Source organism: Aphelocoma coerulescens, chromosome 4 (genome assembly GCF_041296385.1).
Source record: "Aphelocoma coerulescens isolate FSJ_1873_10779 chromosome 4, UR_Acoe_1.0, whole genome shotgun sequence".
In the NCBI taxonomy this organism is placed as follows: domain Eukaryota; kingdom Metazoa; phylum Chordata; class Aves; order Passeriformes; family Corvidae; genus Aphelocoma; species Aphelocoma coerulescens.
Window position 1 is genome coordinate 2,850,170 of NC_091017.1, and position 27,555 is coordinate 2,877,724.

Below are 27,555 nucleotides of genomic sequence, written 5' to 3' on the forward strand. Positions count from 1 at the left end.
TGTCTTTCCCCTCTCATATTTTAACACTGCAGATTTCCTTTACAGTCAGTTGGTCACTGACCATCACAGATCTCCTCCTGAGCAGTGCAGGACACTTTCCAGTTGTCCTATCAATGCTGCAAGTTAACAGCTGCCACAGCAGCTTCAAGACTGGTTTATCAACGGGGATGCTCAAGAAAGGAATTTGATATAATAAATGTAACAGGTAATTAATGCTGAGGCCCTATCCAGGATCCAAGCAAGAGGTGAGGCAAATCTCTCTCCCTAAGCTAAAAACTACTGCAAGGATTACTCCTGCAAGATACAGCTTTCTGAAATACAGACCTATTTATCCTGCTGTTACAGGTGATGAAAATATTTTTACAGTTAATAACAAGAAGAAAAAACCTAAAAATTTTACTTTTGTAAAGCCTAAGCACAGGTCATTCCTAGATCAGGCAGATCATAGCATTGACCTTTTTTGAGCTTCTGTCAGATGGTGGGGAGGGAAGAGGAGGAGAGACAAAGGAGATCATCTGACAGATGAGTCTCTCAACTTACATAGTACAGAGGAAGGAGTGGAGTGGGAGAGCTCAGACTCAAGCGATTGACTCTCTGAGTTTGCATTTCTCATGGACTTGCCCGCTGAATTGATGGAAAGAAACACAACATATGAACAAACAAAGATGAAGAGGTAGAGTGTGATCAGACTCCTCAGCAGGCACTGGCAGCAGGAGCGGCCTCTGGGGCACGGCAAGGGTGGTGACCAGTGGGATGAAGAAGCAATGGAAGAGGAGGAGTGGTGGGTGGAACTCAACCTCTCCATGTCCTCCTCCTTTGTGAAAGCTGTGTGAGGGTCAAGTACATGTGAAGGAAGAAAAAAAGAAGGCCAAAAGAAAAATAATGATAATTTAATTAGAAGCAGCAAGAACTTAGAAAATCTTTGAGCACACAAACAATGTTAATGATGTACTTTCAGGGGCAGTGTGGGTGCCAAAGAACAGTTGTAAAGGTGTGAGTGACTCTGTTCAGATGCCAGCACAGATTCACCCCTGTATCCAGTATTCAGATACACAGGGACTTGAAAGAGCTATGGAAAAATTGTTCTTAGAAATTTGAATGATTTTTTAGGAAAGTATATTCCAAAAGAAATAGTTTAAAGTGCTTTCTTTCTACTGTTAAATAAAATTAAGCCCACAGGTACAAGATGAATTAGAAATATTTCAGAGCAATGTACCTTCCAGATGTATTAAGTAGCACAGGTAAATCACTATTTGTCAAATCTGTAAGTGCCTTACAACTCAGCAATTTTTCCCATTGGGAAGCATCATTCTTACTAATGCTTTCGTTAATTTGTCTCTGGGGGCAAAAAGACACCATGAGAAATCCAGATCTTCTGTTCATGGTACATTTAACAACTCACCTTTCTGAAAGTCTATGGACAAAAATAATGGGTGATATTCCACAGCATTACTTGAAAAATCAAACCCACATCACAGAGATGCTGCCCAAAAGTTCCAGCCTTATTGCTACAGGAAGAAGAAATCCCCCAAGCAATCCCAGAAGGAGGCATTGCCTACAGTCCAGTTCTCACCATGTTCTTCCTGCCCACTCCTGTCATATTTAGGAGGGATCACTGTCATATAGATTAAGCCCATGATTGATGGCTAATGTCGGAAATTTATCTTAGTAAGGAACCTGAACTACAGCTTCAATTCATTTCAGTCTCAAATGATATAATTAGCTTAATCCTTGAGTTATTAAAGCTCACTGTTGTTTGCCAAGCACTCTTTCTAGCAAAAGAAATATATTCCAGTCCTAAAAGAGGTAAATGTATACACAAACAGGGCAAAGTTACAGATACAAAGATTTTCAGTAAATAAAAAATAAGAACCCTGATTTTACTGTCTTGAAGTTAAATACCTGCCTTCAAAAGTGAAAACGGGGCGAAATCCTGACATGAGAGAATGCTCTATGCATCTGTGACAGACAGGAGGTAAGAATTTGATCCTGAAGACATATTTATGATAAGTGATATAAGACATTTTTAACTGCTCCCCTTCTTAATGAATCCTAACATTTGTAATACTTGGCACAGACACACACGTGCACCCCTTTCCACAGCGCACACAAGACTTGAGTGTGCTGGGGATGCTGTACCCCACACAGACCCGTGTGAGCCACACCTCTGCAAAGAGGCAAATCAGTAACAAAGAACAAAGCCCTTGATGCACAGCTGGATGTTTTCAGTCTGTGTGGGCTGCACGAAGGAAGGAGCCCTGGCCCTGTGTGTGAGGTCCAGCACGGCGTTGGGATACCGGGAGCAGGAGTAACGCGCACAACCCGCACGCCATTCCCTGGGAGGCGTGGCTCACACTGCAGTGCCATAAAACACACTAACACTACTGCTCAGTTCCAGCCACAGCCCCCCGCTCCTTCTCGGAAAGCACAGAGCCTCTTCCAATGTTGTACTCCATGCTGCAAAGAAAAGCAAAAAGGTTTAAACGTTCTTTATCATCTAAGGTGGAAAACACTCCTTCTAGGTCTCAAACGTGGCGACAAACTTCTTGAGTCATCTTGAGCACACGTGTAAGGACCTGGAGAATTCTCTCTCCTACCTCTGAAATCCAACTGTCCCTATCAGTATTTTATCTCCAGTGGCTGTTGCTGACAAAGAAAGCTTTCTCACTGTTCTCCTACAAACTATACATCCAGGAATCAAGTTTGGTGTAGGGGGAAATAACCTTTCCTAAGTGCTTTGCTAGAGCACGAAGCTTGAGCTTGTAATAGGTGTCAGGGTTGCAGGACTGCCTATTCCCTGAATCACTCTTCAAATTAGACCCTGGGGGCAATGTTAGCTTTAATTTATAATAAAATAGTATGAGCAGCAGCCTCCAGTGGAAAGATGGGAAGTGTGAGAGGAACACTAAAAAGTGCAAAACAAGCAAGTTCCCAAGCAACTAATAAGAGGGAGATTATATCTGTCGTTTAAATGAACAGAAAATGAAATCCCTGTACACTGTGCAGGGAAAGACTCAAGCAGTATCTTGTTCCTCAGACCTGTGCTTACTGCAAGATCCCCCTTTTGTGTTTTGGGAGTACCGTATATTATGATCATCCAGCCTGCCCTTAACTGTGATACTGCAGAATCATGTAAAAGAAAAAGGCCAATTATTTTCACTGCTGTTTTTCCTTGTAGTTGTATCCCCCTGAGGTACAGTTTTGTGTGCTAAGCTTCTGACAGAATTTTCTAAAAATCCTACTGTAGTAACACCACGTTATATCATCACACAGAGGCCCTACAATTTAATTATTCATTTAATAAGCTTAGCTGTTAAACTGCACAAAATAGTTTGAAGGAAGAAATACAAACTGTTATGATTAGAGGTAAATTACACTGTATTTTCCAATGCACCAGCTGCAGATCCCTGTAATTCTTCTCTCCTTTCACATTAACTCAAACCACCACTACTTCGTTGCATCCATTCTCCCTGTTTTATCTTACTATCATCTATACATATACCATTGTTCTTTGAGGCCATAAGACAATCTTTTTTGTGAATCAGAGATACAAAAACCTAATACTCCCCTTTTCAAGCCCTTAGCACTTTAAAACAATGTTATTAAAGTAGGTATGTTAGCATCACAGCATAATATTTAGAGGGGGAAAAAATGGAAACAAAAATATTATCTGTGAAGGTACAAAACTAAACAAAACTAAATAATATTTAGAGGGGGAAAAAATGGAAACAAAAATATTATCTGTGAAGCTACAAAACTAAATTTGTAAGAAAAATTTTGATGTTAGTTTTTTAAGAATAGAAGAAGATTAAAATAAGTGTATGGACAGAACAAAAGAAAATAAAAAAAAATACACTGGCATCTGAACAGAAGAAAAATAAAAATGGTGACATGAAAAAAACCCACAACCAAACCCAAAACACAAATGCATGCTAAACATAAACTAAGTAAAAGCTACAAAGCACTAAGACATTTGTAATCTACTTCTATTATTACTGGAACTAATATCTTAGTTAAAAAGCAGTAACCTTACACTCTTAATCCCAAAACATCCTGGGAAATGGTGTTTTGGGATCAGAAAAGTTAAAGTTAAGTCCAAAACATATCAAAAGTAATTTCTTCTACAAAAGGAAAAATACTATTCTCCTGTAAGATACATTAGGGGTTTCTGTGCTTAATGACCTACATGAAGTACAACCACGAAACTCACGTTACTGCTTCTCCAAACATTTCAAGCTTAAAATCATACCTTTCACATCCTCATCTTCAATGGTCGTGTTGGAACTCTCTGTTGATTCCTGTTGAGAAGTAAATATGAGTCAAATGTATAAAACAAGCCAAGCCTTATTTGCGTGCCTCGGAAAAGGACAGGATTAGTTACAGGAATCATGCAAAGCCTTGAAGCGGGGTGGGATGTCATTCACAAACAAATGGTCACACACCAATTGAGACATTTCCACCTGAAATGGATGTCAAACGTTGCCATTCTCCACAGGAGGGAACAGAAACACAATTCCTGCACTCTGATGCTTTTACTTCACAGAAATGTACAGGAAAGTTTTTTTCTTTAACATCCAGCTGTACAAAGTCCATCTGAAATGTATGAATTACCTCAGCCAAGTAGGAGAGCTTGCCATTTTAAGCTTAGTGATTAAACCAACTGTGCAAAATAAGTCATTCCATTCCAATTCCACCTTCTAAATATGCAGGCTTCTGCAAGCTACAATTTACAATCAATTTCCTGTTCATGTGACTTATGCAATGTATATTCAAAAGAAGTCTCACAGTGACTTGAAGCATATTGGATCAGATTATCTCATTTTTATAATAGTTTTGTGATTCTTTTTTTTAAGGAGATGGAGAATTGATAAACATATGGTAAAAACTTTGACAAACTAAGGCATCTTTGTATTCTTCAACCAACCAGTCATGCAAAGGAATGACTCATCTATCAGACAGTTTATTCTTAAGCCATTGCACTTAAAAAGGCAAGGATATTGTATCTTAGTCTTTCCTTAATTACCAGAAACATGAAATATAATGGGCAAATTCAACAGGGCACTGTCAAATCTAACAGCTTCAGAGAGCTGGAAAGTTTTAAGCTGGATAGTTTTTTTTTATCTCCATACTTTCTTGAGAAGTAAAACATTAATTTTTGTTTTTATTTGTAGCTCAAAAACAAAAAAAGGTTAACTGATCTGTTTTTATCTGCGAGAGAAGACAGGACTGCTATCATATTTAATTCTTTAAAGGATTTTACAATTAAATGATAAAAGGTAAATTTGCCAGTGCCCTTCATTTACTGTATCCTCACAAGGCTGAGTCAAAGGAATGTTCAAGAGGGCTAATCCATTACTCAGACCTTCAAAACCCAAATGTGCATTGGTAAGTCAAACTAGAGGAATTAATTTACACACAAACAGAACTGAATGAGCCACCATGCTGTCCCTGCCCTCGCTGTGTTAGACGTTCCACTCTACATGGACGCATCATGCTCTAGCACTTCAAATATTAGATAAAGTACTTACAAGTGAACAAAAACCTCACACAAATACAAGTTGTAAACACCATGCAAAGCTCACAGGGCAGATGTAGCTTCTAACACTGAAGCATCCACTCCAGTTGCCATACTACAAGGATCAGTCTTTCAGATAAATTTAGGAGGAGCTCTCCGCATTAAGTGGATCGTTTGTTTGCTGTGACCTTTTGGGACATTGAGTATCTTAGTTGCTGAGATTATGTAAAAAAAATCAAGTAGATGTAGTCATGCCAATATTTTATCTAGGTTTTCTGGGCTTTAGTGGACTTCAGTGATAAAGATCAGCCTGCTGTCCAAACACAGGCTGCTCGTGGCCTATGGGTTTAAACTTGGGGAGCTGAAAGAGTAGTAACACGAAAACACAAGTTCTGTGTTGGACAGATGCAGGGGACATAAAGGATCAGGATACACAAGCACAACACACACCATCAGCACTTCCATGCTTGAGGAATGTCTGCATGCGTTATTTTGTCACTCAGATCCACTCCTTCTCTTATGAAATAACCACAGAGAGTTCAGACTAGATAAATGGGATGGGAATTAAGTCAACACTGCAAACAGTGAAACTCTTGTTGATGCATAAATTCTTTTCAGGAAACCTAGGAACATGTGTTATATATAAATGATGGTATTTCCTGTCCCTTTTCAAGTCCATGCATGAAAAAAACAAAATGAAACATAATTTAGGGATCAGCTGCCAAATGCAAACACCACAATACATGAGAAAAAGAAGAGCATGAAGAAAACATGTAAAAATCAAAAGACCTCTTTGTCACTTGGAATGTGAAATTTTTTTGGAAACTGCCCAGTGATGTTATGGAAGAAAACCAAAGTCCTGTGCGAAAGACATGTCACGACATGGTGTATAAGCATGCTGAGAAACAGCAGATGGGATAAACTGAAATGACATCTTTGTCTGAGGTGACGACTGCACGTAAAACTCGCTGGGATCGTCTCACCACACTCTGAGAACAGCATTCTTAGGTTTCCCTTAAACTGCAGCATTTTTGGCTGAAATGAGAGAGACCCCCCACTCCCCAAGCCAGGCTGCGAGCTCTGCCCACTGCTACCAACTCCCCCAAGAGCTTCAGGAGCTCAGAAGCAGCAGGGCGCACACAGCAGATGGACATGGATGAAAACAGGCTCAAGAGACACCAGGTATAACAAATGCAGGAATGAGATTTTCCTTCACAAATTCTTGGAATGGCCCTATTGTGCTGTGGAATAGTGGATGGGATGTGTGGTGTGGAAAAGCAAGATGGAGTTGATTCTTTCTGAATACCTTATTTCCATCAGGGTTGTGGATTACTGTAGTTTGGGGCTCCTGAGCAAGAACAAAATAAAGAGAGAAAGAGTTCCCATTGGTAAATACATTTTCATTGGTGTGAGGGAGTGCAAGAAGAGCCAGCTCACAAATGCTGAACACTGACAAGAGTTAAAACAAACGTTAACTGTCGCCGGGGGGTGAAACTGGATGTCTCTAACACAGATTTCCCCAACAGCAAGCCAGCAAAAAAGGCCATCTCACCTAATGCAGCAGCATGCAGAGACCTTATTCAGGACCGGGGCATGCAGGGCTTTGAAGCTCTGGGGACCTGCAGAGGCTCTTCTGCACAAGGGCAGACCAAATGCTCCGTGTGCTGTCCTGTCTGAGCCTGGACAGGCAGGGCACGACAAATCTTTAAGCTTTAATAACCTCTTCTCTTTAATCGTGCTTGCTCGTACTAGCATGAAGTGATGAAATCGAAATACAGAGGAACTGATAAGGATTAAGGATGAGTTGACTACCCCATGACACTACTGTGGTTTGGAAAGCATGGACTGCCCCCAGTGGCTGCCTTGGCAGAGCTGCCAAAGAGACAGATCTTTGTGTCATTTAAGAGTGTAATTTCCCCAAATCCTTTTCCCTTTAAAAAAGGTTCAATAATCTTTGAAATGGCAGTTAGCCAGCACGCTTTCAGCACGGACCATCGGGCACAGCTCTGTCTGGGAACAGACTGCCATAAACTCCTGCATGCAACCTGCTGGCTGGGCCTTAGGAAGTACTTACTGTACGCCTCAGTGCCAGCTGCTCAAAAAAATTCCAGAGGAAAAATGCCTCCAAATGTGTACAAATTACCCCACTTTCAAAGTTTTATATGCACATGGGAAACAAGAGGTCACAACATGGTGTACTTAGGCACTGGCATGTACATTGGCGAGCCCCGTGATACACAGGTGCCTTAGAAATAGGCTATTAATAAAAGCAAGATTGCAGTAAACATCCAGGAACATCACTTTGATTTGTAATACGTCCTTAACAGAGCTTATTAATGAGTAATGTCTCCTGCTGATTTAAATGGAAGAGAAACCAGAAAAATGTTTAGCTCTAGCTCAAGATGCCTCTTGATCCCAGAGAAGACTTGCAAAGTCCTGCTGAGTTTCAGGAAATATGGAATGAAAATCTGAATAAGGTCTGTTTTATGGCAGCCTAGTAATAATCCTGTTAGCTCTCCTGGATGTCAATACTTTAACTAAGACAAAGCAGAGAAAATAATAGAGCCGTTTTTAAAAAAATCTTTTGGTGCAAAAGGTTAGCATTAGAATGTGGAAACAGTCATCAGGCAAAGAGCAAAGAGCAACATCAAGCGCATTCTACTCACTTTCTGGCACAGCATGCAAAAAATTCAGCTACAGTTACAAATGCTACGACTCTACCGCATCCAGCTTCCATTTAACATTTTCTGTCAATAAACACGCTCTAATGGACTTCCTCACAAAAAAAAGACAGCATAATTCAAACAAAAAGGTTTTCCAAAACCTGTTTTTAGAAAGCAAACAGAGTAAATGCATGAAAAAGCAAAAAAGGAAAAAAAAAGGAAGAACAAACAGAAGACAGTCAAAAACTTCCAGATAGCATGAGAAGGAAAATTCCAGGTATACCAGCGCCGGGGTAGGAATATTTTCCTTGGGGCTGGTTACCACGTTGGTTTTGTTGTTTATCTGTAGGTATGCAGAAAACAGAAACAGACAGGCCTTAGAACTCACGGTAGGCACCGTATCTATATCTCTGCACACAACATCTATAGACAGGTATCGGTATCTATAGATAGATATAGATATGGAAATAAAGAATACAGAAAGATGAACTCAGGAACTTGCAGGAACACTAACACACTAGCTCTGGGAGCTGGCTGGCAGCTCCTCACCAAGGGCTGTCAGAGCCCTGCACCAAGGCCTAGGTAAGGAATGGATGAGTTCATCTGAGACACTTAACAGAGAGCCCTTAAGTAGCAGCTAGGCACGTCTAAGAAGACTAAAGAACTAATATGGGTTGGAACGAAGTCCTAAACAGCCACTGCCATTTCCTGACATGCACTGGTGTTAAGTCATTGCACACAACAGTTCCTTATTTCTCATGGATTATCCCTACCATAAATAATATTTGATTATTCGTAGCTCTCCAAGAATCTCTAATTTGTTCTACTGGCTTCTGATTCCACTTTGGAATAAATATGACTGATGCTAGAAAGAGACTGATGCCCCTTTAGCTTTTTTGGTGCTAATTTTAGCAGAAAATAATTGGCAGCTTCTCTGGGCTGGTACTGTGACTTGGAAGCACAAGGTTTCCCACTATGGTACCTCTGGTCTTACTCCAGCAATCACCACCTCTCTGTTTAACTTTACATATAGGTCATCACAATACGTCTTAAGCTTAGCACAGTGCTACACCTTCTGGCTTTTATCTGTACAAAATATTACTTCATATTAAACTGCTTAGCAGGACGTTTAAAAGTATCTGATCCTTTAAAAATATTTTCTAAGATTTAACTTTCTTTAATACCATGGGGTATGGGAAGAACAGAAATACTGAAAATAATGTAGCAAGCCACTTTTTACATGCACTAAGAAGCAAAATTCAAGTATTGTAAAACTGGTTTGAAAGATGTGTTTTTTCTTCTCTAACAATAATTAGGAAAAAATGTTATGTACATTTTGGTCATGTCTAATTTCAACAAGGGTGGTCCAAAGCATCATGCAGAACTGGGTATATAGATACAGACTATCTGAAAAGACTTCAATCCAAAAAAGCCAAGTTCTACTGAACCTTCTAGTCGTAGCACTTAGTAATAGATATGCAATTGTTTTGTTATTGGATTTTCCTAAAATTGTAATTAACTTTACCGAAGAGAAAGACATGAAATTCACAGACTCCATGTCCTCAACACTTTTTGATGTTTATTTTACTTTGGGCCAGGCATGGCAGCTGACTTGTGGATTTCAGGAACTGAGCCTGCAGCTGAAGTCAATCTTACTTAGGATATGTTTAAATCGTGGAAATGTCAACAGAATTTGCAGGAATTAATTACAGATTGCAAATTTTCTTATTTTAACCAGCATTTAACTGGCTTTGAAGAATATAAAGTAGTTTTGTTAGTTATTATGTCGACACCAAATGTTATTTAATAACACTTGTGATAGAAACCACTTTCCCATATAGAACAAAAATAATTTTCTTTGATTTAAAAGCAAAGTTCACGATGGTCTACAGCAGAGCAGTTATTTTTAAACAATGGTCTTTCTACAGAAATTGTCATTAAGAGCACATATGAGTCATTACTGAGTTGAGAGTGTTTACACCCCGACCTGGCCTAGTTATTGCCAAATAAATTTCATTTCTCTACGCACAATTACAGCTATAAGCTGTAGGATTGTCTGAAGTCAGGACAGGGGGAGAACAAACACCTTTGTGTATAAAGTCTTTCATGGGGAGATCTAAGTATCGGCAAGTATTTCACTTGCTTTGATGTTTACGGGATTCTGAGATGGGCAAAATCCTGAACTCCTCACTCAGGAAAAAACTTTAAAGAAAACCCCACCCACTTCAGTACATGAAAGTTCTACAGGAGAACTGTAGAATAGTGGGAACACAACACTGCTTTACAGCATTAACTAAACCTTCCAAGCAGGACAAAAACAGCATATCAAGTAGCATAACTACAAATTCGTATTTTTGTGACACTGTAGTCGTGGAGAGACTACGAATAAAAAGACCCTAGCAAAAGGCAAACAGACATAAAGGAAAAGCATAAGGAAAGAAATGAAGATTTCACCAGATTTCATACAGTCCTATTCAGTAGTAGCTTAATACAAAAACTCAAGTGATATCCCAAACGAGTGCTCTTGGTTGAGTACATAAGGAAAACAGGTTAGTCAAAGTTCAATTCCAATTTTGCCTGAGTAAGCAGAGCAGGCTTGGGTCCATAGTCCCTTGGTGGAAGCCCTATGAAAATAAACAATATTCATTACAGCTACTGCTGAAAACTGCAGGAAATCTATTCAAAACTTCTTCAGCAGGTATCGAGAATCCAGCATTCATTAGGAACAGAGAGAGAGAATGTGATTCAGAATACAGTTATTTCTTCCACGTAAACAGAACTTGGTAAAACCCTTTGAAACTTTGAGAGAAAACTGCAATAAGCTGTACATGTTTTGTCTCTCATAGAACAGAGACATATTATATGAACATGTGGTGCGTTTTGCATGTATTTTTAACAGCAAAGGGAAATAACTCCAGAAGGATTACAATAATTTCATATGAGACAGTTACTTTAAAGTTAATTTGTGCTTAACCAGTGACCTTCTGTTTGTTGTGAAGACAGAGAACGTTTTAGTACTGCATTGTTTGCCAAAAGTCACTCTCTGAGGTGTGACAGTAGTGCAGGACAGACACACACACACACTCTCTCTCCAAACAGCTGGGCATGAACTGTAGAAATTATTATTGGCCTTTTTTCCATAGAATATGAAAATATTTTAACAAACAAAGCCTGTATCTTGGGGCTTTATCTTTCACATGGTACTTCTGTAACAAAAAGTTAACACACACTTCAGGTTTGGGATCCTGGCAACATCCACACTGCACCTTCCCGGTGCCCCTCCTTTGGACACCATGGATCCTGTCACTGGAATTCTATATTCACCCCAAGGAACAGAGGATTTACCTACATAATGGCAAGGCTGCTCACACCTGACCAGCAGCTTTTGCTTTCCAAGGAGAGTTGGCTTCCCAGTGAAAGGTGCGGATGAGGGCTGTTCGCCTTCCCTCTGCCGGCAGCAGCAGCAGCAGGCAGAGCCCATCCTCATGAACACCTTAAAGGTCACATTCAAAACCATCATAAACAGCAATAGAGGAGGTTATCATGTAGGGTCACGGAGGCCAAATGAACACAAGACTGGAGAGTAGGTTGAGGAGGAAGAAAAGTTATTGAGACTGTCAGTTGGGACATCTTGGGACACAGCCCTGAGCTGTGAAGGAAGCTGGCTGGGAAACTAGTGTGGAAAGGCTGGGAAATTGGCCTTTTTACTCCTGAGCATTTAGTATGGCATCTTGGGCTACAGTGGCTCGATTAATGCAGTACAGTATCACTGTGCAATGTGTTTTGTGTTACATTTTATGATATTAATACTATTAGCTTTTAAAATAAGATGTTTTAAAAATGAAGAGAAGGCTGTTATAAGATTACTATTTTGTTACTATTCTTATTTACTAAGAACAGCTGCATTGGCTGATGTTACATCTACTTTTTTGTTTTTTTATGTCCCCAGGTTAAAAAGAAGTAAAGACTTGCTTGAAAGAACGGCTGAACGATTCTCTGTGGATGGCATATAGCAACTGCAGGCTTAAAATTCATAAGATTGTACTTTAAAGTCTTGCAGTTCTCACAGTATGTTAACAAAGCTAAATGCAACTGTTTGATTTCTAAGTGTGAACGTTTCACAGGAGGGAAAAAAAAATCTGTCGATAAAGATCCTCACCATCATCTGAACACTCGAACTGGACTTCCTTTTCTGAATTGACCAGTCAGAGAGAAAGGAAAAGAAGAAAATGTGACTGGTTGGATTTGCAGTATCAATGCATGGAGTACAGTATATTTCTCTTTTGGGTTTTTTTTTTTTTTTTTTAAACAAGAAAAAGACAGCTACAGCTGTTGGAAGGGGTGGAAAAAATGCTACGGAGTATCTCAATAACAGCATCCCAATTAACAGAAATGATAAAACCAGACTTCCCCAGATGTATATTTACTCCCTTTGCTCCACATGACCATGCAGACTAACAGCAGACACATAACGTGCTGAAAACCAAAGAACTGAATCCCAGCAAGTGCAATTTAGGCAAAATTTTGGCAACCATTGTTTCCCATATTATAATCGAGATTGCAATAGAACAAATAGCATCGTAGACCTGTAGGAGGAATGATATTTAAAAAGGAAAACTGGTCAGAGAGTGCACAAAATTTATCTATTCCACAACGAAACACGTTCAGGGTTTTCCAGCACTGATAGAATAGTTGCAAATGTGTGCTTCTCCATGTGACTGGGATATCCACTGCTTGGCAGTGAGAAGCACTGAAATGGTACTGTACTCATTTCTTTGTAGGTCAGGCTTGGGATTTTTTTTATCAGAAAAGTGTGCATATGTCAGACAGCAGGCACAAATATACTGTGAATCTGGTATTTAAGCAAATATTTATAATACTTTGTTAAAGTAAGACATTAAGATTAAATAGAAAATTAAAATTCAGGTCAAAGACACCCTTCTGCATAAACACACAGCGCAGAAGAGTATCTTTTGAATCTTGTAATGAAAGCTTGAGGCATTATATTAGTCTTCAAGAATCCTCTGAGAAAAAAATGAAACATATTTTCTGCTGAGTGTTTTTTTATTCCTGTTATTTTTTTTTTTCTCCAAAGTATTTATGCAGAACGTTCATTTGTGAAGCATCTCTCCTCCTGCAGGGTCTGGTGACGAGAGAACAGGAGCTCTAAATCATGTACGAAAGCTGCCAAAATGTTCCCTTCTTAGCAAGGTCTCTTAGTCAGGATGAGCTGATCTGAGACAGTAAACCCCTCAAGTTCTGCCAAATATAGCAAGTACATCTGGCAGAACACACCTCATGTGGAGCCAAGCCTACCCGTACACTTTTGGTCTTACACAAAATCTAATGGAAAGTCAAGGGGAAACACAGAGGCAACATAACTGCACGTAAACACTGATGCTTAAAAAGCCCACCACCAAACCACTATTTACAAGGTAACTGACAACTTTGAGTCATTAATTAGATAATCATTCTTCATTTAAAAAGCAAGAAAAAGCATTTTCTCCAGTAGTTTTCTATCTTCTGCTTACTTAATGCTGGCTTTTCAAGTATTTATTTCACTTCTAAGCTTCACCTACTAACTTTAACCACTCCAAATAAGCTAGTGAGAAGCAGTTGCTAACAGATTCTATGAAGGAAAGAAATAGCAATAATCAATCCTAAAACCTGGCTGAAGTTACAGATAGGTGGAGACTAAGAATGAATCTTTGAAATTGAAAGCAGGTGTTTAACCTACCTTAACTCCATCCGGCTTTTTCAGTAAACTCTTGGCTGCTGTAAAGTAAGACCAATAATTTCAGTGTCAGGTGGTTCCCCAGAGGTCACCCCAGCTGTGCAGCAAACCCCCAGTGCTTCCCAGCTCCAGGTATGTTCTCAGCTTTTATTTCCTCCTTTTATTTCTCTGAGCATGGGGAATGAAATCTTTAGGAAACTACCAATCCTTAGGATTATCAAACATCTTTTTCCATTGACTAAAGCTGTAGGTTGACTGTAGTTATATAAGGAGAGAGCTTCTCGGGTGGCAGAGACAAAATGGAAGCAGGGTGAGTGTAAAAGCAGCAGCTTTGGATATATTCACTTTCTCAACTGCAATATATTTCTATTTGTTGATGGGGATAGTTAGATACGACTGTGAAAAGGTTCTGGTTGGTCTCTCATTGTTCTGATGGCAGGGACTTAGACCAGGTGTCTGCAGAGCCCACTGGTATCTTAATGAGGGTATCATATCCATAATCCCCCTCTGAGGACTTCCCACCGTGACAGCATCAGCCTCCTTGTGTGAAAGGGCAGCACAGCTGCAAGGAAGAAGGGAAGGACGATTCGCTAGCGAGGGGCTGTTTCAGAGAGCTGCGGCCCATGAGTCAATAATAACGAATTCTAGGCTTTGCTTCAGCTCCTAATGAAGAAAACCTGCTATTTTCTCAATCTTGTTGTACACGGATCAAATTTCTTCAAAATTTCATTTGCCATAACGCTATTCACCTGTCAGGCTTTAAATTCCACCGCCTAAAACTGGCATCAAGTAATTCCAATTTACTAAATTTAGAAGGCTAACATGCAAACAAGCACAGCACAGCTCTGAACCTGAAAACATTCCCAGCAGAAATACGTGCTGGCTGACCTACCAAATCCATATCAACTATTCACTAAAGCGTAAATGCTTCATGAATCACCGCCAAAGACTTGAAGAATAATAAATTACACAACAAGCCTGGCGTTATTGGGGTTTTATTGTTGTTTATGACCCAATCTTCCCATCAAAAAGTGTTCCACAGCTTAGACTGTAAGAAGTTGCTGTTCTGTATATAAGGGAGACAGTCCTGACATGGAGCTCTCACCATTACTGGCATCCTTATTTTAAAAAAAAAACAACAAACCTCAAACCCCAAACCAACTGGACCTTGCATGCTTAAGGCTGCCCAGACTGGCTGAGGATACTGGAGTTACTGAGTATGTGGTTTATGTTTAAAGCTAATTCTTGTAATTGTGGCTTATGTTCGAGCTACAACTGCATTAAGTGCTCATTTTACATCACAGAAAATGTAGGACCACCTCAGCAACTCTACAGAAGGGACTAATGTCCATTATTGTGTTGTTCACATGAAACAAACCCTGGAAGGTGAAGCCAGGCTGATGTTTCTCACTTCACTAATATATCAGCCCTCCAAATGCAGTTTAATAATTACGGACATCAGCCAACGCTACCCACACAGCCATGTCTTACAGCTAAAATGCACAAAAATAAATTTGCCTGTATTGTACAGCAGGACCACTGCATGTTTTTATTTAGAGAAACACGTAAGGTAATATTGAAATCAAATTGTTCTCCATACACTTTGGAGATAGGACACTCCCTGTGGCAATGTGTGCTTTCAGGACCTGAGGCAAGAGTGCCTTAGATTTTACATTACCACAAATATTGTGGGCACTCAATTAACTTCAGGAATTTGTTTAGGGAAAGCAAAGGGAAGGAGATATTTCTGAAACCTAAGGATAAAAAACCCCAGAAGTTAATTGCTTTCAAAGCCTGTTTTACACCCTTAAAAATATGGGAAAACATCAATTAATTCTTATAGGCTGCTGTAGGTCCTTTTGCTAAATTTGTGCATGAAACTTCTGAGCTCTTTTAATGCTTGACAAACACTACACGTTCTATGTAAACAATTAAATGAGAGGCAGTAAAATGAGGGCACCACAAGCAGTAACACCAAGTATTTATTGCGTGTGTGGCACTGCCGGCGCGTCCTTCAGAACGTGCCCAGGGTGGATTACTACGCAGCACTGCATGTTACAGGACGTACTCTTGGACCCTGCTGGGTTTGGCCTGAAATGTATTTTTAATAGTATTTGGATTCATCTTTCTTTAATCACAGATACTGCATACAAATGAAATATTTAAAGAATTTGCAGGAGCAAAGCAATCAGCATATTCTAAATTAAGCCCACAATGAGAGATTTCTTGCAACTACAAGCAAGAGCTATAAATAAAACCTAAGGCAGCGCTACTAGGCCAGAAAGCAGACTGGAAACAAATGGTTTGTGACAACATGTAGAAATTAAAGTGATTGAGGACAAACAGCAGTTTGGACTGAGAAGAGAAAAAAGATGTTCCTTTCACGTGCTGAGGGTCTTACCTCACAAGAAATATACATTCCACATAAAAGGAAGAAAAAAAAGGAAAATAAAACACTTTTATAACCACATCATTATGGACAAATGACCTTCATAAGCATGCTTTGCAATGAAATACAATGAATAAAGAAACCGAAAAAATAAAACGTCATCAAGAAAAAAATACCAGTGGCTCTGGTGTAAAACAAGAGATGACAGATGAAAAAATCCAAAAAAAAGCCAAAAACCCTGTTTGCTTTTCATGCTGAAATACTGTTTTAAAACTACTTCAGCTTTTTTGGTTCATGGAAGCTGAATTTGATCCTTACATACATAGACAGTGACAGTTATGAAAAGGGATGAGGAATGATTTGTTTGTTTGATATTTAACAGTAATTCATTTTTACAAGAAGCGCAGCCTACATAGCCTTCCCACCTTTTAAATGAATTGGCAGGCACTGGAATTCATTAAGCACTAACTCAAGGTAATTTAGATAAATGTAGTCCTCTGTGTTTAGGTGTGTGTTAAAGAAGGGAACTTAACTAAGAAAGAAATTGTATTTCAAGTACTATGCAAATTGAACAAGTTGTTCTTGCATTCATGATTATGTAATTTTTTTGGGATGAGTCAGTGCTTATTATTATTCAAAACATACCCAGAGCATTATTATGTTTTTGTCTGTACAGTAATTTATGTTACACTCCAATAGTTACATCACAGAGTAGGAGGATATGTAAAATTACTGATTTTTAAATCTGGTGTTCTATTTCACTATTCACTGGAAATCTCAAATGGCAAAACGAAAAATTCAACAGCATCAATATTGTGGCAATTCTACTACTGAGGACAATTCTAATTCTGCTAACTGCAAATGTATTTTAGCTTTTGCTATTAGAACTTGTTTGGTGTAAGATCTAAATCTCCAGAGTCATCAGAACAAAACTGTTTCATAAGGAGGAAATAACTCTCCTTACATCCAGCTAGGCACCTCTGGGCATTAGAAAGAAAATGAGGACTCATGTTACTACATTTCTTACTCCTTAGCAAAGCAATAAAGAAATGAATGTGTACTGATGGTATTTTTAATACAGGATGCAACAGAATCATGGAAAGACTTTTCACATATATAAAAACATGTAAGTTCTAAATGTTGTTTGGTGATACTTATGAATGTGGAGCTACATACATAACTTTCAATTTTCCTGCACCAAAATAGGCATAAAAACACTGCCTGTCTTTTGACAAGTAATAATCAAAAAGCAGGGAAGGAGCTCAAATTCTACAGAAAAATCAGATTGTCACCTACAAGAGAATTTCTTTGGCCCAAAGAGACTAAATTCTTGCTCGCTTCATCACAGGAAAGAACATAAACCATACTCAAATGCTCCTGAATGAATCCTAATTAGATCTCAGCCTTCACAGACATCAAAATATGAAGACTGAATTAATCTGGAGCTCAATGAACATACCTGAGAAATTTCTGGTAGCCAGCATTGTTGTCAAAATGGCCCCCTGTGTACACACACATTTTCTCAAATTAGCATCACACTTGTGTAAAACTCCAAATGCCAACACAACACAACAAAAAAGAATTATAATAATATACCAATATATAATTATACCAATTACTGAATTAACCTGGAAAGAATGGATTCTCTGTGCATTACCTCCCACATGCCATGTCATGAGTGCATAAACTGTAATTTAATCTTAATTACACACCTATCAGCAATCTTGCTAATCTCAAATATTTGCCAATTGACAGTACATAATGCACAGGCCAAGAGTATTCAGAGGATCAGTAATTATTCAAAATACATGGCTGAACATGAAAGAGACTACTACTGTTCTTAGATTCTTTTTTTTTTAGGGAGGAATAGGAGTTTAAGGTGCACATTAGACAAGTACACATCTCCAAAGTTATCCTGTCTTGCCAGGAAAAAAAATTCTTCTGAATTATTATTATTCAGAAGAATAACCTTAAGGATTTTCCTTCAACAAAATACTTTTAGTGTGTCTAAATACAGAGCATTGATATTATTTTGAATTTTAAAGAAAAGCAAAATTCTATTCACTTCCATGAAAAGTTTAATATCTTCAAGACAAAAGCTGATCTTCTATCAATAGGTTATTTAAGAATAATATTCTAGAAAAACTGTGCACAGAGACCATTTGTTTTGCACATGGAACACAAGCACAAGTTTTCATTCATACCTTTAGTTTCCTTCTTGCATTGAATTTCTTCAGGCAATCTACAGTCTCTTGTCTGTGCATCATAGAGGCAACAGTAGAACGTTGCTGAGACAAGAAGAAAAGAATTATTTTAAGGCACCCAGCCAGCTGTTTAGCAGTTTGTTTACTCTACAACACACATATTACAACCCATGGTCCCCAACTTGGGCCTTTAATTTCTACCTTGTCTGATTATCCCATCGTGCTCATTTTACTCAGCCTTCTCCACGTATAAAGTCCACTTGAAAAGACACTGTGTGGAATATACTGAGAACAGGAGAAGAGTCCTGGATCCAGGAACAGACAAGCAGCCTTGGCTACCTGCAAATCGACTTTTCAGAATTCCCTGAACTTCCTGCCTGCACATTTCAGGCTCATCTGAATGATTTCAAGGAAATGAAGATGTGAAGCACTATCCCACTCAAAGTTACTTTCCTGCACTTTCTTTTCATTGAGAATGTAAAATAACACTAATTTTGGCAGGGAACTTCTGCACAACAAAGTCAAAGGCAAAGGAGCTAATTTCTTCAAAACTCTTATCCCAAGCTGAGATCTCAATATAGACCACTATTGACTGTATCTGTGTAATTATAATTTTACAGTTTATAGTTAGACAGCTGCATGAACAAGGATGGAAGTTATCCTCTAAACACCTTCACTATATGCTGAAGCAAACCAGAAGCTGAGTTGTCTGCCAAGTGATCCCACTGAACCTGTGGAAATTACTTACACAGATCCATGGATGCTTTAGTGCTTCCGATGCTGTGATACGTTTTGCTGGGTTGATGGTGAGCATTTTATTGATAAGGTCTTTTGCTTCAGGAGTCACCGTGTCCCATTCTGGTGAAGGGAACTTCAGAAAAAAATACACAGGTGTATATTGTCTTGTACAATCTTTACACAATTTTACCTAAGGATCCAGTACTAGATTCAAATAAGAGCTTAAAAACTATAAGGCTCTGTCTTTTCCACATCATCATTTACAAATTACCTAAATCTGAGGAACAACAGCCTCTTGTCTGTTTAACATAGTATGATTAGGTGATGTTGCAAAATTCATATGCCACCATATTGTCAGCTCTTAACTTTTCCCTCTAGGAAAGTACCGCTTAGAGGTACAATTATAAATAATTGAATAGACTGAGTATGGTACATACATCATAAGCACCAGCCTTGATCTGCTGGTAAAGCCTGTGCTGGTCTTCATCCCAGAAGGGGGGGTATCCCACCAGGAGGATGTACAGAATGACTCCTGCAAAAAATTCACACCAGTGTTAAGGGCTTTCTAGAAACAAACAGAAATTAATTCTGCACCCAACAACCATGTAAAACAGAAGGCTCACGAGTATCATCCCAGACTCTGAAGAATGCTGCGCCTTCGTACTGGGGAAAACAGTAAAAGTGGGGTTCACAAGGTAACATCTTACAGAAAACATGGGCAATAACAAGTGTTTGACACAACATCAGTTCAGGAACACTGGAAACGTTGATCTAGCTGGAGAAATAATACTCCATGATTCTGGATATTCTAGGAAAATGCATTTTTTACTTCTGGTTTTATCACGGCTTGTACTGGTGTCTGCAAGATTATGTTAAAACTATTCTCATGCAAAGCAAATTTGGGAAACCCAAATTTCTCTGCATTCGGTCAACAGGAAATTGAATAGACCACCTGCTAGTCTGAGATGATTCCCTGTGACTGAACAAAAGTGCTGCCATGAATACAACCACATACTAAGTGTGGGTAAAGTAAAGTAAGGAAACCAGCCACTGTTCTCAGGTGGGTAGCTGCCACATGCCGGTACCTAAGAAGGCACCGTTTCAAGAACTGGATGATAAAGTAAATGCTCTGTACTCCCGTTCAGAGAACATTTAATTTTGCATTATACCTGCAGTTTGGGTATATTGATCTGACCAAATTTTAGGCTGCTCGTGAACCAAAACTAAATGTCCAGCTCACAGTATGAACTGTTGTGTTTTCTAACTAATTAGACATGATACAACTGCAGTATTTAATACTTTTTGAAAGTATGTTGTGTAGACATGGCCAACAATGCCATGATAACACAACTTAGTAAATAAGTAAAGAAAAAAAAGGCTTGTAGAGGAACAAAAAATCCAATGACCTCTAGTAGAAATTAATATTGAATTTTATTAAATACCCATTTTGTGATGCAGAATATAATGTGCCCTGGACATAATTTCTCACCCTTAAAACACTTTACAGTGGACTGAATATGACTTCCGGAGTAATTTCTTACCACATGCCCACATATCCACAGGTTTTCCATAAGGATCTTTTCGTAACACTTCTGGCGAAAGGTATCCTGGAGTACCAGCAAAGCCTGTCAAAAGGCAAGGCAGCTCTGGTCAAAACCTGTATGTGCTCTGCAAAAAGCAAGTGATTCTCATCTTGGCCCACAAGACCCAGGACATGGATATGAACTGCTTCATTTGCCCATTTGTTTTTTATGGCACATGACCTAGAGGTAATGCTGACATTATGGGGGACCAACGAACAAAGCAGAGGAGCAGCTACAGTATCCTATATAAAAGGAGATATATTTTACACAAAATTAGAGCTACATCTAATATGATCTTTCCACTGCAGAACTCATTTCTGCGAAGTCATTCCACTTCTGGAAACCTCCTTACAAAAGTTTACAGGAAGCATCTCTGAAGCAATCTGGCCTTTAAAATTTACACGTTCTTCATCCTTTATTCATGACCAGCAGTGCTGCTTTCTCTGAGCAGAAATGCAAAATGAAGGTATAAATATTCCTTTTCTTAGGACACTGTAAAGGATAAAAACTTAATGACCATTGACAGTCTGCACCATTTCAGTGAGTACGCCTGCTCTTTCAGGCATCTTTGCCTAAAATAAGTGCTTGGGAATTCCTGAGAGGTGAGAATTTGGCGGCTTTCATGAAGGACCACATGCCATTCGTGCAATACCTCCCCGGATTCCACAAAACTCATGAGAGACAGTGATAACATATAAAGTGTACAGCTACAGGAAAAAAGAAGCCTTTGCCCTGCAGTTGCCAATTATTTTGGAGTGGGAGAAGGAAATTCTGTATATTCTACTGAGAAAAGAGCTAAAATATGGTCATGAAAAATAAGCTTGTTTTTTGCAGTCTCCTGATATGGAAGCTATGAATTGTTAAGGAGTACTATCACACAGGAAACACATCTTAAGCTCCTTGGAGAAGCTGAAATATGGATGTTCTAAGTAGCTTTAAATAGAGTGCTGTTTCACATCTCTTCTTGGGTGCAGTGCTCATTTTAAAGGGAAACCAAAGTCATCTTGACTCTAAAACTTACCACAGCTAAATGAACATTACTATGCAAGACTTGAAAATAAACTTTAAAGCAAAAGCAAATACAGTACGTAGCTAACCTTATCTCTCAATGAAGATACAAAATAGGTCTAAACAGAAATAATTGGTACAATTTTAGTACACAGAACTATAGAATAGTTTGGATTGGAAAGGACCTTGAAAATCATCTTGTTCCAACCCCCACCATGGGCAGGGACACCTTCCACTAGACCAGGTTACTTCAAACTTTGTCCCTGCCCTTGGACACTTCCAGGGATGGGGCAGCCACACCAGGGCCTCACCAGCCTCACAGGGAACAGTTTTTTCCTATCATCTGATCTAAACCTACTCTCTTTCAGTTTGAAGTGATTCCCACTTGTCCTCTCACTACATGCTCTAGTAAAATAGTCTCTCTCCAGTATTGTGAGTGGTTTAAAGCAGCAAACACAGAAGGGTACACAGCCCTGATTTCAGTAAACAAGAAAGAACACACTGAAATAGGTAACTATTATTTATCAGGTTATTCTATAACTGCTCAGAGGGACCCCCAAACAAGTGTGTACTTTTCAGAAAGGTGTTGCTGCTTGTAGTAACTCCTTTAGCTAAAGCAACTTGCAAAGCTCAAAACTGTGACTGTGAAGTGTCTACAAGAGATTGCATCACCCTGTACTCCTATCCCTGTATGATTTCTCTAAGTGCTGAGAGGTCCAAAACAAAATCCGTGCTTTGTTGAGCTCAACCTGCCTGACACCTTCCCAGTACCTTAAACACCTGCTAAGCGGGTGGCAGGTTTCAACTAAACCCTGTAGCGCTTTCTACAAATAGGCAGAGAACAAGTTTGTTTTGCAAACATGCAAATCAGGAAAGTATTCTGGTTGTATTCAAACATCCAGAGCTCGAGCCAGTTTCCTGCTGAGGAACAGCCATGGTTCAAGCAGAAAAGGGACCGTCACACCAGAGGACTACACCCAAAAAAAGGAAAAAAAAGAAAGAAAAAAGAAAGAAAAACAGACTGATGCAGAGCTATAATTAGAGCACACCATGAGTCACTAAGTGCTGCAGGAGCCAGCAGAAAGCAGAAAAATCTTCTGAAAAAAAGTGAGAAAGTTCAAAATGCCCAGTACATTGGTGTTCATGTTCTGCCCTGTTAATGCAGTCCCTGAAGCTGAAGGCCGGCACTCGGACCACTCTGGACTGGTTTTGCAGAGTAAGTTCCAAAAAGGTACAGAACCCGCTCATCTTATGGAGTAACACTTTTTTTTTAAGGAAAGAGCCCCATTAGACGACTTTCTTCTCATTATCTTGCTGACTCTTCCTTACATATATATTTTAATGACATTCTATTCCCTTCTACCAAGTTCTCATGATGCTACGAGTCTAAACCAAGCATTTTAGAAGAACCAAATGACAAAAAAATAAAGTGCAAAATTTTACAGGGCATTGCAACCTGCTCTGCATCACCTGCAGGTACACTATGTACAGAAAATAACCCTGAAGTCAACTTCAATCTGCTGATTTTTTCTTGAGCTGCTTCCTGTTAACCTGATGTTTTTGTCATTGTCAAAACACAAACCACTTGTGTTTTGCCTTGCTGCTGTTCCACTCCTTTTGTACTGCTCTGTTTGTTGATGTGCAAGAGCAATCTCCATCTTTTGTGGATTACTGAAATCCATTTATAAAAAGGCTGGATTTAAAACAACAGGCTGGCTTATAAAGATGCCAACATATGTCCAATGGTACTGCCTGTGCATCTACACGTACTTACAGCTGTGAACACTGAGCCTCCCAACTCACTGCCCATAAAAACCTTTGTGCTTCTGTTCCAAGCTCACAACCACTTTGTTCCATTTCAAACTGCACTTTCTAGCTGCTCTAAGGGAGACTAGGCAGCTGCTATAAATATTTTATTCTGTATTTTTTTCCACCTGGGATTTACAACCAATTTTTCCCCATGCTTCACATCTGTTCAAAGAGGGTGGCACGTGAGACACGTGTATCGTAACTGTACACCCACTATTGTTTAAAATTACCAGTATTAAATATTTTCCACCATTCTCCTTGGGGCATCTATTAACTGTAACAAGCAATCTGTAATTACTGTCTGCTACAGCCTCAGGTGCTCAATCTCCCCTATCTTCCCTTTCATTCAAGTCACATTCCAAAATTTCAGGTGTTTCCAGCTGACAGAGACCTGTTCAGACAAAATGTTTTGATGACTGGGCAGGTACACTCAGCAGTAGTACCTTACTGTCTTATTCCTCAGTCACCTGAGCACCTGAGGGGAAACCACCTGTCTCCCCCCAGGCTCTATACCCACATTTCCTGCCTCTAGCTACCTGGGAGAAAGTGGGAGAGAAGGAGTTGTGTGCACCTAAGTCAAATCTATAGGCTGACAGAAGCTAGGACAAGCTAGGAATGAGGAAACCCAGGCTTTCTAGGCTCAAGGACTCACACAGCTGCACGTTTCAGTCTGGGGTGAGAGTGGGGCTGTTTGGGAGGCTAAACCACTACACTGAACAAATGGTGAGGAAAAAATGGTATTTACTTACCAAACCAAGCCTGTTGTTCTCCCTGGACTTCTATAGCCAATCCAAAGTCTGCCAGTTTTACTGCCGCTCCCTTGGATTTGCTAGCTAGAAGTAAGTTCTCAGGCTTTATTCAGAGAGAGAAAAAAATAAAAAATTGAGACAAAAAGATAAGTAAATACATTTTTGACAGGTTTTCACCTTTTTTTTTTTTAAGTTATGGTAGTCTGGAAAAGAACAAATACTTAGAGGAGTGAAAAAGAGAAGAAACCCATGAGTTTTCTCCATGAGATTTCAAAAACTGCACTTCCCCTTCCTATCTGGAAAGAACCACCAGACCTGTAACGAGCCTTCATGAGCCCATGCTAGCAAGACTAAGGAGAGTGTGCGGAGAAGGAGGATGGCCAGAATGGGCGTAAGAAGCTGTGACACCCACTGGTGTGACTGGATGGGTCAGAGATTCCCAAGAGCTCACTGCTGCAAAAATAAGGCAGGAAACTCCCAGAAGACAGGGATTCATTGACGACTAGTCTAGCCCATGCAGTTTGCAGGATCAGGCACCTACAACTGTCAAACAGAAATATTTTGCATGACATCCCAACAATAACACCCCTGTGATTATATCTGTATTTAGACGGCAGGTGTATTTACACTGCAAATCTTTCAGCAAAACCAGCACACCCACGTTTGTGCCTGCAGAGAACCTTTACATATAACAATGTTAGTTAGTGAAAGTTCCCACTTTGCTATTTTTTTAGAGGGTATATTGTTCACATCTGAAATGAAATGCGACAGTACACTTGCACAATTAAAGGTAAAGGATTTGAACATAACAATTGTGTTCATTCTGCTGGTCATAACGAATCCTTTTAACTCCAGTTAGCAAATACATCAAGTGTAAATTGCCCAAAGACAACTTTATTGTAGGAATGTTTGCTTTAAAAATACAACTAATAAACTACTGTAGAAGTCAACAGATTATTTCAGAGAACTGTGACCCTCATAGCATTTTCTTGCCATGTCCTCCTTTCCAATCCCCATGATTTTTAAAAAAGGCTTTGTTCTACATTTACGGAATGACAAAACCCCACTTTGACAAGTATTGCTGTGACTCCTCAGAAACAATTTCTGCCGTGGTCTGTGACAAGGGACTTCACTATATCCAGGCTGGTGCTGGGGCCCCAATCCTGCAAACTTTTCAAGGTGTATTCCATGTTCAACCCAGCAGCAATCATATCACTTCCAAGGGACTATTTATGTGACTGCAGTTAATGCCATGCAGGTACTGACGCTGGAAACAATTAAGATCATAAACCTCTTTCAGCAAAGGCTATCTTTAATATGTCACGTACCCAGCAAAATATGCTTGAGCCTAATTAAGGCCTCAGCCACAGTGATACTTCTATTAATTAACAACACAACAGGCCCTGACAAACTCTTTAGCCTAAAGGTGGTTTGGTTTTTCCCCTCTCACCAGACTGTGAGGGAACATTTTTTCAGCACTTTACCAACGCTGTTCTCTTGCTCATCCCTTTGTCGCTCTGTCATAGATTAGACAATATTAAAAAACTTTCATCAATAGTGACTTGATGAATCTTCTATTTCCACAGTTTTAAAAATCGAGATGAAGGGCACTCAGAAAAAAATATAATCTTTATATTCCCTTAAATTGTCAGTAACCACCTCAACTACATTATATGAAACACTGAGTGCACAGCTGAGGACTGTTCTCTAGGTTCATCAACACTGATTTAAGCCATGTCACACTCCTGGCCATTTAACAACATTAATTTCAACACACAGTCACATAGTTCTGCAAGGTTTCCTGTCAGAGTGAGAGAAGTTCACAGTAATTAATTCCTGGAATGCCTGTTCTTGTATAAACCTCTTAAAGCAATGGATGATCCTGTTTGGTTGTGACCTTCAGGCAAGCCAAAAGCCTCATCCCTTCGGATGAAATACAAGCACTACCCCACCGAGCATATACTGCTTTCCCAAAAAGGGATTGTGCTCAGAACACTGGTTTTGTGTTTTCTGCTGCTGGTTTGTTCTTCTGTTGGGTTGATTTTTTTTGGTTTCTGTTTTCCTCTTGGGACTGTTTTTTTATTCCATTACATGCCTTTGCTCTGCAGAGTACCACTTTCACAGGTATGTTCCACCAGAATTCCTGATTTACTCTCATACCAAAGACAAGAGCCTCCTTTTGGGCCATGCCATGTGGGACTGTGTGCTTAGCCAACATGCAGGAGCCGTTTGAGGCTGGCCAGAGGCACGTGGGTAATTACCATGCATTAACTGGGAATGAGTGCAATTACTTGGGAAACATGAACAGCGCAGCACAAGATTTGTTCCCTGGATTCAGTGGTGTCACCTTGTGCTCCCCGGCGACTGGTGGCAGCCAAGCATGCACAACGGCACTGTTAACTGCTAAAATTGCTTACAAATAAATTAACGTGATTTATGCCATACTTTTCCAAAGGTCTTTAATCCTTAAGATACCAAGTACTTAAGCCTCTGTGTAGTTTTCCTTGCATATACCTAGAGCAGCCACTCTGTGGCGGAAGTAAGAGGGTCACAACCACAAAATCACAAAGGTTTCGCAAAAGCAGGAATGCTGCTGGCCTGACAAGAACTGGAATTCCTACCCGGAAGTGCACTTTTACTAGCTGGTAAAGCCAGGTTGCCACTAGTAGATTAATTTTTTTCTGGGTCTAGGATCCACCACCATTCTGACTTACGCCAGTGATTACAAACAGAGCAGCAACAAGCGCTCCTGCAGGTCATAAGAGGCTGCAAAAGCTCCTGTCTGTTTGCTACTGAATCAGCCTAGAAGTAAAGTTAAATAAAACGAGATCATCCAAAATCTCTCAACCCCCAAGCATGCCATCATGCTGTGGACTGAGTTATCAGAAAAAAATACATCGAGTTTTGCAATTTAAGGATCCATGCCAGCCCATAACCACCTTCCACATCTTGCTGTTCTGGTCCTGGCATCTTCTTTTCAGCACATGGCATTCTGCTCAGATTTCACCAGTCTTTCAATTAATTCTTTGGGTTTTTTGGCTTTTACCACAAAGTTGTAACTGAAGAAGGATGGTTTTCTGCTTCCTCAAGTTTACACTTTCACAAATGAAACTGGGCACTACAGCTTGGCAGAAACACTTTTTCTCACACAGTTTTTTCAATT

At 39.5% G+C, this 27,555-nt stretch overlaps 1 protein-coding gene across 32 annotated transcripts in view; it reads right to left on the reverse strand.

The window, feature by feature from the left end:
- CAMK2D (calcium/calmodulin dependent protein kinase II delta) overlaps nucleotides 1-27,555 on the reverse strand; it is a 123,123-nt gene that overhangs the window by 14,159 nt on the left and 81,409 nt on the right. For 5 of the 32 annotated variants that reach the window (XR_011150395.1, XM_069012497.1, XM_069012493.1 and 2 more), the window contains 12 exons: nucleotides 24,393-24,495; nucleotides 20,785-20,868; nucleotides 19,681-19,775; nucleotides 19,254-19,376; nucleotides 18,506-18,589; nucleotides 17,761-17,803; nucleotides 13,916-13,953; nucleotides 12,338-12,370; nucleotides 8,462-8,521; nucleotides 6,822-6,863; nucleotides 4,250-4,298; nucleotides 541-624 (listed from right to left, as the gene is read on the reverse strand). Coding sequence is in view for 31 of the 32 variants with exons in the window: in XM_069012497.1 (XP_068868598.1) it covers nucleotides 541-624; nucleotides 4,250-4,298; nucleotides 6,822-6,863; nucleotides 8,462-8,521; nucleotides 12,338-12,370; nucleotides 13,916-13,953; nucleotides 17,761-17,803; nucleotides 18,506-18,589; nucleotides 19,254-19,376; nucleotides 19,681-19,775; nucleotides 20,785-20,868; nucleotides 24,393-24,495 (838 nt within the window). In the remaining variant the exon portion in view is untranslated. The remainder of the gene's footprint in view (nucleotides 1-540; nucleotides 625-4,249; nucleotides 4,299-6,821; nucleotides 6,864-8,461; nucleotides 8,522-12,337; nucleotides 12,371-13,915; nucleotides 13,954-17,760; nucleotides 17,804-18,505; nucleotides 18,590-19,253; nucleotides 19,377-19,680; nucleotides 19,776-20,784; nucleotides 20,869-24,392; nucleotides 24,496-27,555) is intronic. The other 27 variants (XM_069012512.1, XM_069012524.1, XM_069012513.1 and 24 more) reach the window with 19 other exon arrangements.